Source organism: Plectropomus leopardus, chromosome 10, assembly GCF_008729295.1.
Source record: "Plectropomus leopardus isolate mb chromosome 10, YSFRI_Pleo_2.0, whole genome shotgun sequence".
NCBI classification, from domain to species: domain Eukaryota; kingdom Metazoa; phylum Chordata; class Actinopteri; order Perciformes; family Serranidae; genus Plectropomus; species Plectropomus leopardus.
Genome location: NC_056472.1, coordinates 28399792 through 28415644, shown reverse-complemented (window position 1 = coordinate 28415644; position 15853 = coordinate 28399792). Strand labels below are relative to the sequence as shown.

The window sequence follows — 15853 nt, the reverse complement described above, 5'->3', positions numbered from 1 at the left end:
AAAAAGGTCTCATATTAAGTGGCTGTGAGCTGCCACTTTACGCCACTTCACCACCTCTAAGCAGAAGGCAGAGGATAACATTATCTTGGAGCCTCACTAGGCAAAATCTCTGTTCCTCCGGCAGCTCATTCAGACCTTCACTAGGTCTGTAGATGCTTGTCTTCTCCAGGTGGACAGGACAACTCGATTTTTTCCCAAAGAGCAGCCTGAAAGTGAGGAGTTGTGACTCTGCTAAATATCATCTTCAGAGATATGTTAAAATACAGCATATGTACATATATACATATATACATATTCCTAGATTGACCAGATGTATTTGGACACCTGAACATTATGCTGGCATGTGACTGGCAGTCATGCTTTTCCAAAACAGGCCTTAATCTGCTGCTTTAACAGCCTCCACTCTTCTGGGAAGCCTTTCAAAACAGATTTTAGACCATGGCTGCAGGGATTTGCTTCCATTCAGCCACAACAGCATGAGTGAGGTCCAACACATGATGCTGGGTGATAAGGTCTGGCTGGCAGTCAGAGTTCCAGTTCATCCCCAAGGTGTTTGATAGCCTCTGTGCAGACCAGCCAAGTTCTTGCACACCAAAATTGGAAAACCATTTTTTCAGGACCTCTTATTGTGCACGGGGGCATTGTCATGTTGAAAAATGAAAACATCTTTCCCAAACTGCTCTAACATTAAGATTTCCCTTTGTCGGAACGAAAACGCAATACCGTGAAAAACAGCCCCAGACCAGAGCACTGTATCCACACTGTATGTTTGGATCCAGTGAGTGGGTGTTGTTTTCTCACTTACTGAATCAGTGGCTCAGCTGTTCATGCAGCAACTGGTGAGAATATGTGTGTGTGTGTGTGTGTGTGTGTGTGTGTGTGTGTATTTTTAGACTGTTATGTTCTTACCATGCTGATAGTTAGACATACAAAACAGAATGTGCATTTAATTTATTTGTAGCATTCCTGAATATACATGTTTTTGCCTCTGCACCGGCAACAGCCATGTTTAAAGGATGCCTTGAGGGGGTTTCTTCAAATTTGGCACAAACGTTCACTTGGACTCAAAAATGAATTGAATAGATTTTGTCATAGGTCAACGGCCAAGGTCAGAGTGACCTTGCATCTGCTTTCTTGTGAACACAATATCTCAAAAACACCTAGAGAGAATTTATTCAAATTTGGCGCAAACTTTGATTTGGACTAAACACTGGGCTGTTTAGATTTCGGTGGTCAGTAGTCACTGTGACCTTACATCCATCTCTGTCCGGTGAACACAATATCCCAAGAAGGCAATAAGGGGGCTTCTTCAAATTTGGCACAAATTGGCACTTGGACTCAAGAGTGAACAGATTACAATTTTAGTGGTTTAAGGTCAAAAGTCATGTTTGTGGCTGTACCTCAAGAATTTATATGCTAATTGTGACAGAATTTCTCACAAATGTCCTATGTGATAAAATGATGACGTGACACCATTATTCAACATCATATCTCAGAAACAGAAAGAGGGACATTTAGTCAGATACTGAATTGGTGACACTGATCTTGGTTGCCCACCCTCACCTGCTGGGGAGGAAGATGTGTTTGAGTCATCCATGTTTTCATAGACATGGTTATCAACTGTGCAACTTGACTGGTTTGTGGAGGCATACAACTGCATGCATGTAATAATAGCTTGTTCTTGTTTATAATGGATCAATGTCTGCATCCTGTGCTCTTTATTCTTCCTATATCAAAGCTGAGTTTTGGAGGCATCCCACTGCCCGGTAAACCTGGCACCTTTCTGAGGAAGAACTTCCACGGCTGCATGGAAAACCTGTACTACAATGGAATCAATATCATAGACCTTGCCAAGAGACGCAAGCTACAGATACACAGCGTGGTGAGTTTCACAGTTCACTGTTGTACCCATGTTCTGTAGAATATGTCAGATCTTCCTTTTGAAAATGTGTCCTGAGGAACTTGAGTTGGATCAATAGAACCAGACTGATACTGGATTTTTTATAGGCAATTACAGAAAACAGTAAGAATAAAAAACAATGACTTTCCAGCTTACTTAATGTAGAAATCCATGGTGTAGGTTGGCAGTCTGAAAAGCTTCCAAGGCGCTCTGATTGTGAGTAAAAATCCTTCATCAATAAATTGATGCGGCGGTAGGGAGGTGTATTATTTTTCAGAGATTCTGCCCTCTACCTGTATTTTCTTATTTTCCTCTTATTGTCCGTGTCCTGGATGTTTATGAGCATGCAATGCTCAGGTGGGGTCAGGATTTTATAAAAAAGTAGCAACCACATGCCTGTAATTATAGCGAGGTGAAACCACATAGACCCTAAAGTCTTGAAAGGTGAATTTTTTTCATCTTGTGCGCACAAGTTATTATTTTGTATGCACAAGATGATAAAAACATGTGTGCACAAAATTAAATAAAAATCACCCTTTGGGACAATAGCCATATGAAATGCCAAACAAGAGAGAATCTGGGGTTGACCTTTACTTTCACTTTTGCTGAAGAGAATTTCAAACAGTGACCTGCCATCCTGCAAAGTATACCTTTACATTTTGTTCATGGGGGTATAAAATGCACCTGGGAGAGGAGTTTAAATGAAAATGTGTAACGTGGGTCATATGACGTGTTTGCAGTACCCACATGAAAAAAACAAACTTGAAAGATATGACAGTGAAAATAACTAAATACATTTAAACATATATTGTGACGGACTCACATATAGAATAGCAGAAAAGGAAGTTAAATCTTAAATTATAAAAAATCAAACAATAATAAAAAAAAAAGATCAAACTGAAAAAAAATGAAAATCAAATAAGAGCTAATGTAAACTTTAGCAATCTTAAAGAGATCTCAAAGAAAAAAATAATAAAACTAAAGGACAATCTGACAAACAAATACATATACCAATAGTATTGTTGGACAACAATCACATAGGGCCTATAAAGTACAAGGTGCCACCCTCAATTATATTTTCATTTAATAAAATAAATAAATATTAGGAAGGAATTTAGAATTGAAAACACCAATTAATGCACTGAGCCAGACATTAAACAAATTAAAAATACAGACATCTATCTGTCAGATAAACATAATGGAGTAAAACATCCAATATTTGTAATAATTGTTTCTAAATGACCTCAGACACATCTTTTGCATTTCTGTGTAACAATTTCTTTTACTGACGCCAATACACCTGTGAAATGCTAATATTGGTCGATGTATTGACCTATTGGTCGTCTCTCTTGCTGACAAAGACAAACGATCTTTGTAGCAGGTCAGGAAAAATCTCCAGCTTCCCCTGTAGATCCAGGGTGAGTCTGTCCTGCAGCTCGGCAGAGTCCTTGTGCTTCTCTTTTCGTGAACACAATTACTGCATTTAAAAGCTCTGAGATGTGAGAAACCACTTTTCCATTTGAAAGCCATCTTACACAGAAAGAGTCTCTACTGGGGACAGAAACTGATTTAATGATATTGAAAGAGAGAGAAAGAGAGAGTGCACATGTGCGGGCTCATATATATTGCATATATTACACTGAATTACATATATTCCAATTTAGTTCTTTTCTGTGGTTTTGCAGTGGAGTGTATAGAGCTAAGAGAATCTGCCAAGAGTGACGAGCAGAGAGTGCCCTATGACAGCTGTCGAACACAAATAAATGTGCGCTGAATGTACATTCATATATGTCCCCTGCATTACAGGCAGTTTTTAGTTCTTGTTCGATTACCTCGAGAGGTCAGACTACCGTAAACACATTTAGAATGAAATTGCAAAGTTTAACAGTATATGAACGAAAGAGCCATAAATATCCATAAATATCCATACCCAAGTGTTGACAGCTGAGAATGACAACCACAGATTAACCTTTGATGGCTGTATGACACAAATAAGCGTGGGCTGATTGTACTTGTATATATGTCCTCTGTGGGACAGAGGTAAGCGGTTGATGCAGGCATCCGTGACACAAACATCTCAGATTTACCAACAAAAATTGCTGCTCAAGACTGTGCAAGTCAATTCAATGATGTTCAATGACTGATCTGTTTTGCACCATGTGCAACATTGAGGTCTAACACAAACAAGATCAATCGACAAACACTTTTCTGCTGCCGGCTGAAATGCTTAGACAGCAGTCAGAGCAAATCATCATGACTGTTGCGACCTTATCTGTTGCACATGATGAAAGAATCAAGGTGAGTTAGATTAATATGCATGGTTAGAGGTAGACGTGTCACAATATACCACTATTGATAATAACTAGTATTTTTAAATGAAATATTGCTATCATGTTAATAACTTTGTTTGTCAATTTGTCTCTCTGCCCAAACATTATCTGGTTGCCTTTTCACCAAACATTTTGTGCAGTTATGCCTACCAGCTCTCTCTTTGACAGAAAACATTTTCAAAGTTTTCATGGATATCATACAAATATTGTTGTTGTGAACTCTTGAAATAATTGTGTGGTGAAAATTGTTTATTGTCGTTAGTGGTAACGTTAGGTTAGTATAGATCACAGACTCAGAACAGTGCAGTCCAGTCTCACTGGAACAAGTTGCCTTCGATTTTTAATGAATTACACCATTAAAAAAATCTCAGTTTCACTTTTTTATAAGTTCCTGTTATGTAATCACAGAAAAAAATAAATAAAAACATTGTAACATACATCGCAATTTTTCCACAAAGCTCCTGTGATCTCTGACTTTCTAGGCTGCAACAATCCCAGAAAATGCATCTTAAATCCTGGAGGGTTTATACCAAAGTATTGAACAACTTATATTTTTGACTTGATGATGGCGCCAAAGAAAGTCACAATTATCAAAATGATTCCAATTCATATTTAGGGCAACATAAATGTGTGCACCAGATGTGCTGCCTATTCATTTAATAGCTGTTGTGAAACTTTACTGAAAGACACAAATGTCAATCTCATGGTGCTCATATAGAAAAAGTGAGAAGGTCACCAAAAATATGATTCATCATCTGGGGACCATGAATGTACAAAATGTCCTGGCAGTCCATCCAATAGTTGTAAATCTTTTTTAAGAGCCACAAATATCAACCTTTATGGTAACATGAGAGAAACAGTCAGATGATCACCAAATTCATTATTCTACAATTCTACAATTTCATTTAGCAGACGCTTTTATCAAAAGCGACGTACAACACAAGCAAGAATTTAGACTTATACATCATCTGGGGGCCATGAGTGTCAGTACAAAATGTTATGGCAATTCATCTAATAGTGAATCTTTACCAAGAGCCAAAAATGTAAACCTCATGGAGGCACTAGGTAAAAAGTCAGAGGATCACCAAAGTCAGTAGGATACATCATCTGGGGACTATGAATATACATAGGTACAAAATGACTTGACAGTCCATCCAGTGGGTTCTTCAATTTCCTTCTGAAAGATTTGACATTTTTCTCTCAGCTGATTTTTAACGATATTTGATTACTCAAATTTACGGCATTCTGGTCAGAAACTGGAGGGCGAGAATAACGTTAAAAAACAATTATGACATCCATTGTGATCCTAACTACCATATCATTAAGTCCAAGTGTGTGTGAATGGATTCATTTGAAGAGTCGTCCTCCCTCACAAATCAGACAGGTCAGCCGAAGATCCACATGCCACATCTCATCTGAGACACCCTCTGCCTTTAAAGTCTGATTGCTGCGTTAAAAGGCCTTTACTGACAACAGAAGCAGTGAGGCTGTCATGATGGGAGCTGTAATGGAATTTCAATGGGACTATCTCCCTGAGGTTGATGGGAGGGAATCACATTGAGAGTCAAAGAGCTGTGATTGCTGTGTGGTGCCCTGCAGGCGCCGGGACTAATAGGACTCTGACCTTAGCAGACACGACCAGTCTGTGTTTGAATGTACCTAACACAAACTCGGCACTGCACGGAATTAAACTGAAATGTAAACGTAAATGGGTTTTTTTTTTATCTTGGCTCTCCTGCCATATTGGTTTGAAGCAAATAAATGTTGTGGATTAATCTCAGATCTAGCCTTTTTCACATTTTGGCTTTTTTGGAGTTTAAAAAACCTCTGAACCACATATCACAGGGAAAAATAGTCTTTATGAAATTTTCAGGGATGTGCAAAACAATTATTGTTATGCCTTCATAGGCTTCATTTGACATTATTTAAGTAACTGTTTCCAATATTTGTGCTAGCTAAGCTAACTGTCTCAATAACTCTAAATAGACAGAAATGAGAGCGAGAGAAAGATAAAAAACTCTCAGTGAGAAAACAAATAGGCATATCTTTAAAATGTCAAACTATCCCTTTATTCTTCTGTGTGATGTTTTACCATCCACTACAAAATGTGTCAGCCTTTTATATCGTCATTATGAATTTGTATTTTCATAATAATTCAGTTAAACTGGTGAAAGGTCACTTTTAATTATTATTATTGGGATTTTGCTCATGATTCTTTAACCATCTGTTCCCTTTTTTTCTTGCAAATCAGCATGACATTTATTTCCAGACTTGTCACAATGAACCTCCCAAGAGACCGGCTTGTCCTGACATGTAGCTGAACATACGTGTAAATCTGTGTCCTTGGGTTTTGTCATCCTTCAGGGCAACGTGACCTTCTCATGTTCGCAGCCCCAGCTGGTGGCCTGCACTTTCCTGAGCTCCAGCAGCAGCTTCCTGTCTCTCCCGTCAGCAGTGTCTGCCACGGGGGGTTTCTCTGTTCGCTTCCAGTTCAGGACGTGGAACCCGGACGGGCTGCTGCTCTCTGTGCAGCTGAGCCCGGAGCCCCGCAGACTGGAGCTGCAGATCCGCAACAGCCGGCTGCAACTGACCCTCCATGGCTCGGGACGGCCGAAATCAGAGGTCTCTGTTGGTGAGTCAAAAGGCCACACACACAAAAAACACACTGATAACTGTGTTTGTGAGGACCGTCCCTGATTTCATACACTCTCAAAAAAAAAAAAAAAAAAATTCTAACTGCTCTGATTTAAATCTACAATTTATCTGAATTCGAACAGCGTTTCTACCTTTTGTGTGTGGTTAAAAAAAGAAGCTCTATCATGAATAAATGATTATGATTAAGTGGATTTTATAATCTCCTCAGATCAGTTCACTTTTAAATCCCACAAGCAATTAATTTACATAAAAAGCATTAAACAGATATATCTTTGAAAATTTACATTTAAAATATTAAAATGCACTTTATGTTGTGCGATGAGACACGTACGCTTTCTGATTTAAATCTTCCTTGTGGAGCCGACCTTGAGCACATACATAAATGCGCCTGCCTGCAAAAATATACTATCACTATATTTCAGTTCATACAGAGAATATTTAGCCAGTGAAAACACAGAACCTGGAAAAGTATTACCATTTCTTTTAATTGATAGCTCTCCACTGAGAAACAGTAAAAATCCCAGCGACAGAAAATAGTTTGCATTCATTTTTTACAGACTAGACTTTGGTTGCAACCCATGATAATTATGAACATGCCCACGCACATAATGTGCATTAAAATGCACCCCCACCCATGGAAGCCATTGCAGGAACAGACAGCATTTTGTTTGTTACACATAAATGATCCGAAATACATGCACATTGAAAAGTAGATGTGGGGAAAAAATTGAAACACTTTAGTTTCATCAATTTTGATTTTTCTTGCGAGGACGCGGTCCTTCAGCTGCTGGAATAGCAACTCAGATTCATCCAGCCCAGTGTAATTTCTTCACCAGATCAGCAAACTTTTGGTAGTTGCTGTCGCACAAATTAGACCCAGTCTCCCGTGAGCTCGTCACTAAGTTTTATTCCAGTTGCTACATCTGCGACTGAAGGGCCATCGCCTGAGCTTCTGCCTGTCGTCCTTCCAGTGAAAAGTTTCAAAGCCATAAGGAATCTGCACCAAAGTATCATGATAGTATTCAATCATGAATAAGTATATCATCCGAGCCCTATTGTGTTTTACTATAAGCCTGTTATTTATTTTAGGAACCTAAATATAAAAGAAAATATGGATTTATACAGTAAACAGTTGTACCTAAAATTACAATATTTTGGAGCTCCCCATTTCAACCCTGACTCCTCTGCAGCTGACTGTAACACGTCAAGATACGCCGTAAGGCATCAGCAAAGGCAGAGAACAAGACGACAGGAGGCCAGTAAGCATGAATAGAAAATCGATGCTGGATTTGAAGCACTTAAAGGGATTGTTCACCCCAGAATCCAATGTACATATTCTTCCTCTTACCTGTCGTGTATTTTGTGTTGGAGTTATCAGCTGTAGAGATGTCTTGCCTCTCTCCAATATAATGGAACTACATGACACTCGGCTTGTGGTGCTCAGAGCAGAAGAAAAAATAACATTTGAAAAAGTCAGCAGCAATGTCTCTTTTTGGTTATCATATCCTGTTACTCAAGATAATGCATAGACTTTATTGTGAGCAGTTTCACGTAGGAACTATTTTCTTTCACCAAACTGCACTCTGCAAACACATGACCGCGCAGTAGGAAGCCTGAATCCACTGCTATCTAAACAAGCTCTGTGGATTTTCTTCTGGAAAGAGACATTGCTGTTGAGTTTTTCAAGTTTACTTTTTTTTTTCACTTTGAGCACCACAAGCCACGTGTCACCCAGTTTTGTTAAATAGGAGAGAAGGCAGACATTTTGGGTGAATTGTCCCTTTAAAACTGCACTTTTTAAATGTTTATTGATGAATGAAATATGCTCATTCCGTAGAGCCCAAGGATACACAGGCCTATACGTTTTAGTAACACTAAATGTAAACATATCTTTTGTTTGTTTACAAGAAAACTCCACAGGGCCCCTTTGAGTGAACTGCCGACTTTGTTTTCTGCATTAATTAAAAAACCTTGTGAGAAAAAAAAGAGCAGAAATATGGCAAAGGCACCACAGCTCAGATACATGAGGTGTAATGTAATCTCAATCCTAAACTGAAGATTTATAACCTTAAATTTGACTTTAACCCTATTAAACCTGCAAATATGTTTGATTTCCTGCCAAAAACATAGGGAAGAGGCAATGAGCGACTTAACAGAACAAGAAATTGTTAAAAATGACAATAAAATTACCCAAAAATAAGCACAAAAAGAAAAAGAAACGTTAAACATATTAACAGGAAAATGCTCCCAAACAGTGCTGAAAACTGAAATGAACTATATTTACTATATTTTATCAACATTTTTTCTATATTTCAAATATATAATTTAAAACAGTTATTAATATAGTTTTAAGGACATTATTTGTATTTTTTTATTTTCTCCTTTTTCTAAATGCTGATTTTTTTTGTCACCTTTTACTAATTTCTTGAAATTTGTGGGGCATTTCTTACCAAGTTGCTTACTGCCTTCATTCCCATGTTTTAGAAAGAAATTAAACCAGTTTGCCTTGGTTTCAAAGGGTTACACATGATAGCACTTTTTTCATTTTTTCATCTTACTTACAGTAGAACTTGAGTCCATACGTTCACATACTGACCCAAAAATGACCTGTTTCTAATATGGACTCCACCTGGCTGCCTGTTTGTGTGCTTCGCTCGACTGAGACAAAGTACACAGAAAGGCGGTGCCATCTTAATCCACGATGCGGAGACTGCATGTGTTGGCTCGCTCAAGTAATTTCATCCGACTTACTTTAACACCTTTGTCCTCAATAAACCAAAAAAAAAATATTTTCTTGGAATTACTTTGAAGGGGAAAAATCGTTCAATCCTCTGTACAGGATTGCTTAGTAAATATAACACAGATAGCTGTGATTGTTTGGGGAAGCCAGACTTTCAGCAGATGGTGGGCTGCAGGGAAATATAGATGGTGAAGACAACCGCAGCTAAGGGACAATATTCCCTTTTATATAATTTACCTCAAGCTGTATTTAATTACCTGTCTGCACGAGGGACCGGCAGCCTCTGAGCTGCAGCACATGAGCAGTTTGACCTGGAGTCGACTCGTTGTTTGCAATAACAAAGTGTAAGTTAAAGTTTTACTGCAGATTAATTAAGCCGAGTGAAGAGGCAGTCCGACATTACCTTGATAGGATTGACTTCTCAGTCATTTGGGGTGTCTATTTATTTACCCACTTATTTTCATTAGGATTCCTTGGGTGGATTTTTGGAGGTCACCACTGAAATTATTATTGAGCACGAGCTCTGATAGCATCTTGGTTACAAATTCAGGGGGGCTCAGATAGCTACTCAGCTCAGAGGCCGGCAACATTTTAGACGTACGGAGGGATAATCCCTCGGATCTGGTCCGCAAATGTGATTAAAACGCAGATTTATCCTGTGTGAATGTGCTGCATTAAACACAGACGTGGGGGGTACATTCCTTAATTTCATTAGGATCCCAAAGTAACACTAAAAGGGTGCATGATACTTGGAGCAGCTTGAAATCTCCTCTATGATGGATGTGCTGAATCGTAACCAAGCAGAGAGGGCTGGACTCACTGCTGCTTAATCTGCATTGTTCCTGTGGTGTGTAAAGATCGGCCGGGTCAGTAAACATGCGCGTGCTGTGCAGGGCCACGGCTGTTTTAAGTTTAAAGACTTACCTGTTGCTACCATTTGGAGTCTTTGTAGCATGAATAAGCAGATTATGATACAATGGGCACCTGGGCAAAGACATTCAAAAGGCCCCACCACTTTGATACATTGGAGCAAGACACGAGAGTTTGTGGTGGTTTTAATGCTTTTGTTGTTGTTATTTTGAGTGGCTTTTAGGCAATCTGTTTCTCTTTTGGACACTTTGTTTTTATTTTGCACTTTTTTTGTGTCTGTGTGTCTTTGCTGTGGTGTTGTGTCACTTTGTGGCAGATTTGCCTTTTTTGGTTATATTGGCTCTCTTTGAGGTATTTTTATGTCTTTTCTGGTTAATTTTTGTCTCGATGTGAATATTTTAAATCCTCTTTTTTTGTTATTTTGTGCCCTATTTTGGTTTCATGTCTCTGTTATTTTTGTGTTTATTATTTGTTTTCTGTCTCCGTGTAGTTGATATGTGTGTCTTTATAATCATTTTTGCTTGTTGTTGTTGTTATTTTATGTCTCCTCATTAGAAATAATTTTGGGGTGTTTTGGGTTGTTTTGTTTCTCTTTGTGATAATTTTGTGTCTTTTTTTGGTTGTTTTGTGTCTCTTTTTAACCGTTTGGTCTCTTTCTTAGTGGTTTTGTGACTCTTTGTAGTCATTTTATGTCTCTGCACCTTCTTTGCATCTCTTTGTAGTCATTTGTGTCTCTTTGAAGTCTGTTTGTGTCTCTTTGTAGTCATTTGAGTCCTGCTGGTTGGTACACGTTACTGTAATTTGAGTGATGTTTTGCAGATGAAGGCCAGGGAGGCCCCTGACACTTTGGTCCACTGAGCCTGTTCGGTAATCCATCCCCGGTAGCATGCAGCAGTGTCTTTCTCAGCTGCAAAATTTGCATTTCTGTTTGTAGATTGTCTGTTTTCAAACCTCTGTTACCTTCCAGGAAGGAGGAAAGCTCAAACTGAGCATTTTAATTAAAGGTAAATCAAGTTAATGGATTATGAACTATTCTCACCTTTCTCACCGCTCTCCTCCAAAGGCGCAACAGAATCACGTACCCAATAGCAATGTCAAATGTTTCGCAGCAAAGGTGTCTCTGTACAATCCTTAATCTGAGCTGCAGGGCTTGCGAAAGTTGTTTCGCATGATGAAAATTTTTCTAAATTCAACCAGCTTTTCTTTTCGCTTTTTGTTGGAAACATTACATCTTAAAAAAAAAACAAAAAAACACTGTTACTCTTTCAGTTTGACAAGCAGACAATGGAATAGCTTAAGGAGAAATGCAATTGGTCCTGTTTGAGAAAGTCTTGTGCTTGAGCTAAATGCACAAGAGCGTTAATGTGGAAAGAATATCGATCGGTGTCCTTCCTCTGTTCAGCCCAGAAATGATCTGCTCCGACAGTAAAGTCTTAATTTTCACACAAGCAAACAGTCAAACCTGGAGATGCACAAGTGGGAAACAACATCCAAGATGAGCGTTTGTTTCATTCACCTCACTCTGCATCTACTGCCAGTTGTGGCTGTCAAGGACTTGAGGCAGCTGCCACTGCAGCTCGGTGAAGTAATGACATGAAGCTGTCACATGAAACTGTGTATTTCCTGGAGGCAGCAGTGGGGCTCAGAGATGTAGTCTCAGGCAGGAGACGAATAAGCAAATATTTTATTTTTCTTGAGCAACAGTCACGCAGGTTACTGATGCGATACAAAGAAAAAACGTCAGATATGTGTTCTAGAAAGTCCTTTGGCTCTTCAAGCTTGGCCAGCAGCAGGACAGCAAGGAGATCATGAGATATATATGAGCTGAAACGGGGAGGGGGGGGGGGGACTCCCACTGATACTCGCCAGCAGTCCCTCGCGGCTACACTGCTCATTCCATGAAACAGTCAATGGAGTGAAGAAAAAAAAGAAACGCCCATGGCACTCACAGTCTTCTGGGTAAAAGGTTTTGTGGAAGCGACAGGCATCATTGGATAGTGAGTGAAATTCTCAAGTTTTCCCAAGAGCCTGGGATCTGATTTTAGACAAACCAAAATAACCAGCGTGCAATCTGCATGACCGCCTTGTCCGCTGTGAGCTCCCAAACTGCAGCTCGGCTCAATCTGGATGCTAATTTCGTCTCAGGACGGAGGCGTGGCTCAGTCATTCCCATTCATTGCGTGGTGTCTGCTCTGAGAGATGAGCTGTCACTGTTAATTCAGAGAAAATGGTTTGTGGATCCAGCTGAGTCGGCTAATCACTCATCTTTTTTGGCTTTAGCACACTGGATAGGTTGAGTAGTAACTTATTTCTATGAGTGTAGTTAAACACTACATATCCAAACCTCTAAACTCTAAACTCTAAACTGCATCATAGCAACATTTGTCACACAAAAATAGTAATACTGGAAGATTCCAAGTTAAAACAGCATAATCCGCTCTCCCTAGCCTCCAGGTCTCTCTTTTTCACCAATTTCAACAATTTCCCAAGTAATTATTTGATCTGTAATGTGTTTCTCCTTTATTCTATATACTGTTTCCTAACCTGTTTTCCAGCCTGACTGGACATCAAATGTGACGGCAGAGAAAAAAAAGTCATACTTGTCTGTTGTAGAGGTGTGTACACAGCTATCTGTCTATTGCCTATATTTAGCATGTTTTTCTTTGGTTAAAAACCTGCATACACATTAATCTTGGATTAAAATGGGTATAATACACATGATTTGGAGCTATTTGTTTCAGTGTTCAAAAACTCAACACTGGGCTTCAGTGTCTAACAAAAGGCTCCATCGTGATATGAATCATACTCAACTTCTTTACATGTAAAAATAAAGAAATAATAAAGGACTGATGTAATAAAATTCAAATTTTGCAAGGTAAAACTAAGGCTAATGAAAAGTCATTTTCCTACTTTTTTTTTGCACTGGTTTTCATCTTGATTTTTACTCCCAGTAATTTAAACATTACGTTAAGCAAACAGTCAGTTGTTTAATTAGCAAAGATCAAGTTTGGGCTATTTTAACAGAAAGGGAACTATGGCACTCAAAGGAAAATAATTGGATGAAAGAGCATAATTTATCATGAGAATACTTGAGACAGTTTTGTACCTTTTTCACAAACTAGGACGGAAATTCGCCTAATGAGCTGCAGGGTGATTATATGCAGAAAGTTAGTCGTTAAGAGTGATTTGGTTTGAGATTTGCTTTAAAAAGTACATCAGGAGCCTCATTACACAAATTTCCTTGGTCTGAAATCTTGTCTTACTCCAGTTTAGGATGACATTTTAGGATTTTTGGTATTTGGCCATCTTTATCTTTGGATATGAATGTAGCTATTACAGAACCATCCTGGCTCAAAGATTTCTCAAGTTTGGGGTCCTAAGTTTGGATGTCATAGATCCTAATTTAAAGTATCAGCAGCAGTTATATTTCTCTGGCAATAATGAAGATGGAGAACAATATGGACACTGAGGTATAATAATTAAAATGCTACTCAAACCATATGATGACGCTTTAAATTTCCCAAAACGTGTATTAATGTGTAATCCTGCCATATATATTAAGACAATTGATTAATAATCAATAAAGATTAATTAAAATAGTTAATAATTTATTTTGAATTTGATTGATGTCCTCCACTGACACAGTTAGTGCTTCTGACTCCTTGTAGGTAAAATTGTGCACCCATGTTTTTTAGCTTCAACTTCATCTGTAAAATACACAAACGGTATGACGCACCATCAGAGGAACTGTTTGGGCTGTGCAAGTTTTACTTTCTTTTTTTTAATTCTCTTTAAACTTGGTATTTCTGCACAGTTGCAGATAAAGATCATGCTACACTAATATAGTTAGTATTATACTAATCATATTAGATTTTGGGATGGCTGTGTAGGACTGTTTCAGAGGCATGCGATCTAAACATTTCTATTAACTTCAGAGGATTGTAAAGCGCAGAAGTCAAAATGTATTGAAAAAGGATGGATGCAGTGATAGAGTATTTATACATTAATTAACACATTTAATCTGATGAATCACTTTATTCTAAACGAGGTCTTTGTTTGAGGATTTTTTTTTCTAGGCTGATGATGTCATGACGTCAGACATTCAAAACCTCATTTGAAAAACCTAAATAGTATCATCCAATGTAAAAAATAAAACAAAAAGACATTTGGTGCAGTTTTAATAAAAATGCTACAAGTAAAAGGCCCTAATTCCATTTTATTACATACAGTATAATATAAACAGTGATGAATGAAGTATCTGCAAGCCATACTTGAGTAAAAGTGCAGACAACTTAAATGAAAATGACTTTGGTAGAGATTAAAGTCGCCTGTTAAAATATTACTTGAGTAAAAGTTTTAAAGTGTCTGATATTTACTGCTCTTAGGTATCAACAGTAATTTTATATTCATCACTTAAAAAATGAAAAGTAAAAGTACATGTAAGAGCTGTTAACAAAAGAGCAAGCTGTTAGAATTAAATATAAATATATTTTTTATCATTATAAATTTCCTCTATTTTGCATTTATGTTTCTTGATTTTTGAAATACTTGCATATACTTTTTATTTTCAAATTATGTTGATGCAACAATACACCAAAACACATTTCCTTAATTTTGAAAACTTGGCGATTAAAAGTATCAAAAGTATTCAAAAAGCAACATTGCTCCTGACAGTTTTGTTTTATATTATATTAGGTGATTATTGTAGGTGTTGTGTCATTTCTTTTCCCGTATAACAATGCATCAAGTTTTTTTTAATTATCTTAATCTGTGAAGTTATTAATAACTATAGTTTACTATGTTAAAAAATTGCAAGAAAGTAAAAATTACAATAATTTCTTCTGAAATCAGTACAGTAGAGTTTACACCACAGCAGTTAAAGCCCCTACAGTATTTGTTGATGTTAATTAACAAACACAAAGAAAGCTGACGTTCTTCCTCCTCATTTACACATTAACTTCATCTAACTGATAAAATATGCAGTAAGAATTTTGTTGACAAGTGGAGGAGGGAGAGAGTTTTGTTTTGAGGCTCAGAGGGATTGAGGAGGCTTGACGCTCTGTGGCTGTCTCGTGTGTCAGTGAAGTGAAAACAACTGTGTGAAGAAACTGAGTTGTGAGGCGACGGTTGTGGGGATTTGACGGCAGCTATAACAAAATTAAAAGTGTATCTTGAACTAATCCCAAACACTGGTGGAATTAATGATAAACCGTCATGTCCTCCTGTGGCCGTTGTTGCGTGCTGTTCTGATAACACAGGTACCGGTGGCTGCTGAGAAAACGCCACACAACCGTTACGACTATATCACACTCAGAATGGTTGAAATTCTTCAAAGCCTCCATGTCTGCGGGAAAATGG

General features: G+C 38.0%; 1 protein-coding gene across 1 annotated transcript in view; it reads left to right on the top strand.

Moving 5' to 3' along the window:
- cntnap5a (contactin associated protein family member 5a) overlaps positions 1 to 15853 on the top strand; it is a 130532-nt gene that overhangs the window by 55956 nt on the left and 58723 nt on the right. Inside the window, exons 7-8 of the mRNA XM_042494432.1 lie at positions 1739 to 1882; positions 6595 to 6862. Of these exons, the coding sequence (XP_042350366.1) occupies positions 1739 to 1882; positions 6595 to 6862 (412 nt within the window). The remainder of the gene's footprint in view (positions 1 to 1738; positions 1883 to 6594; positions 6863 to 15853) is intronic.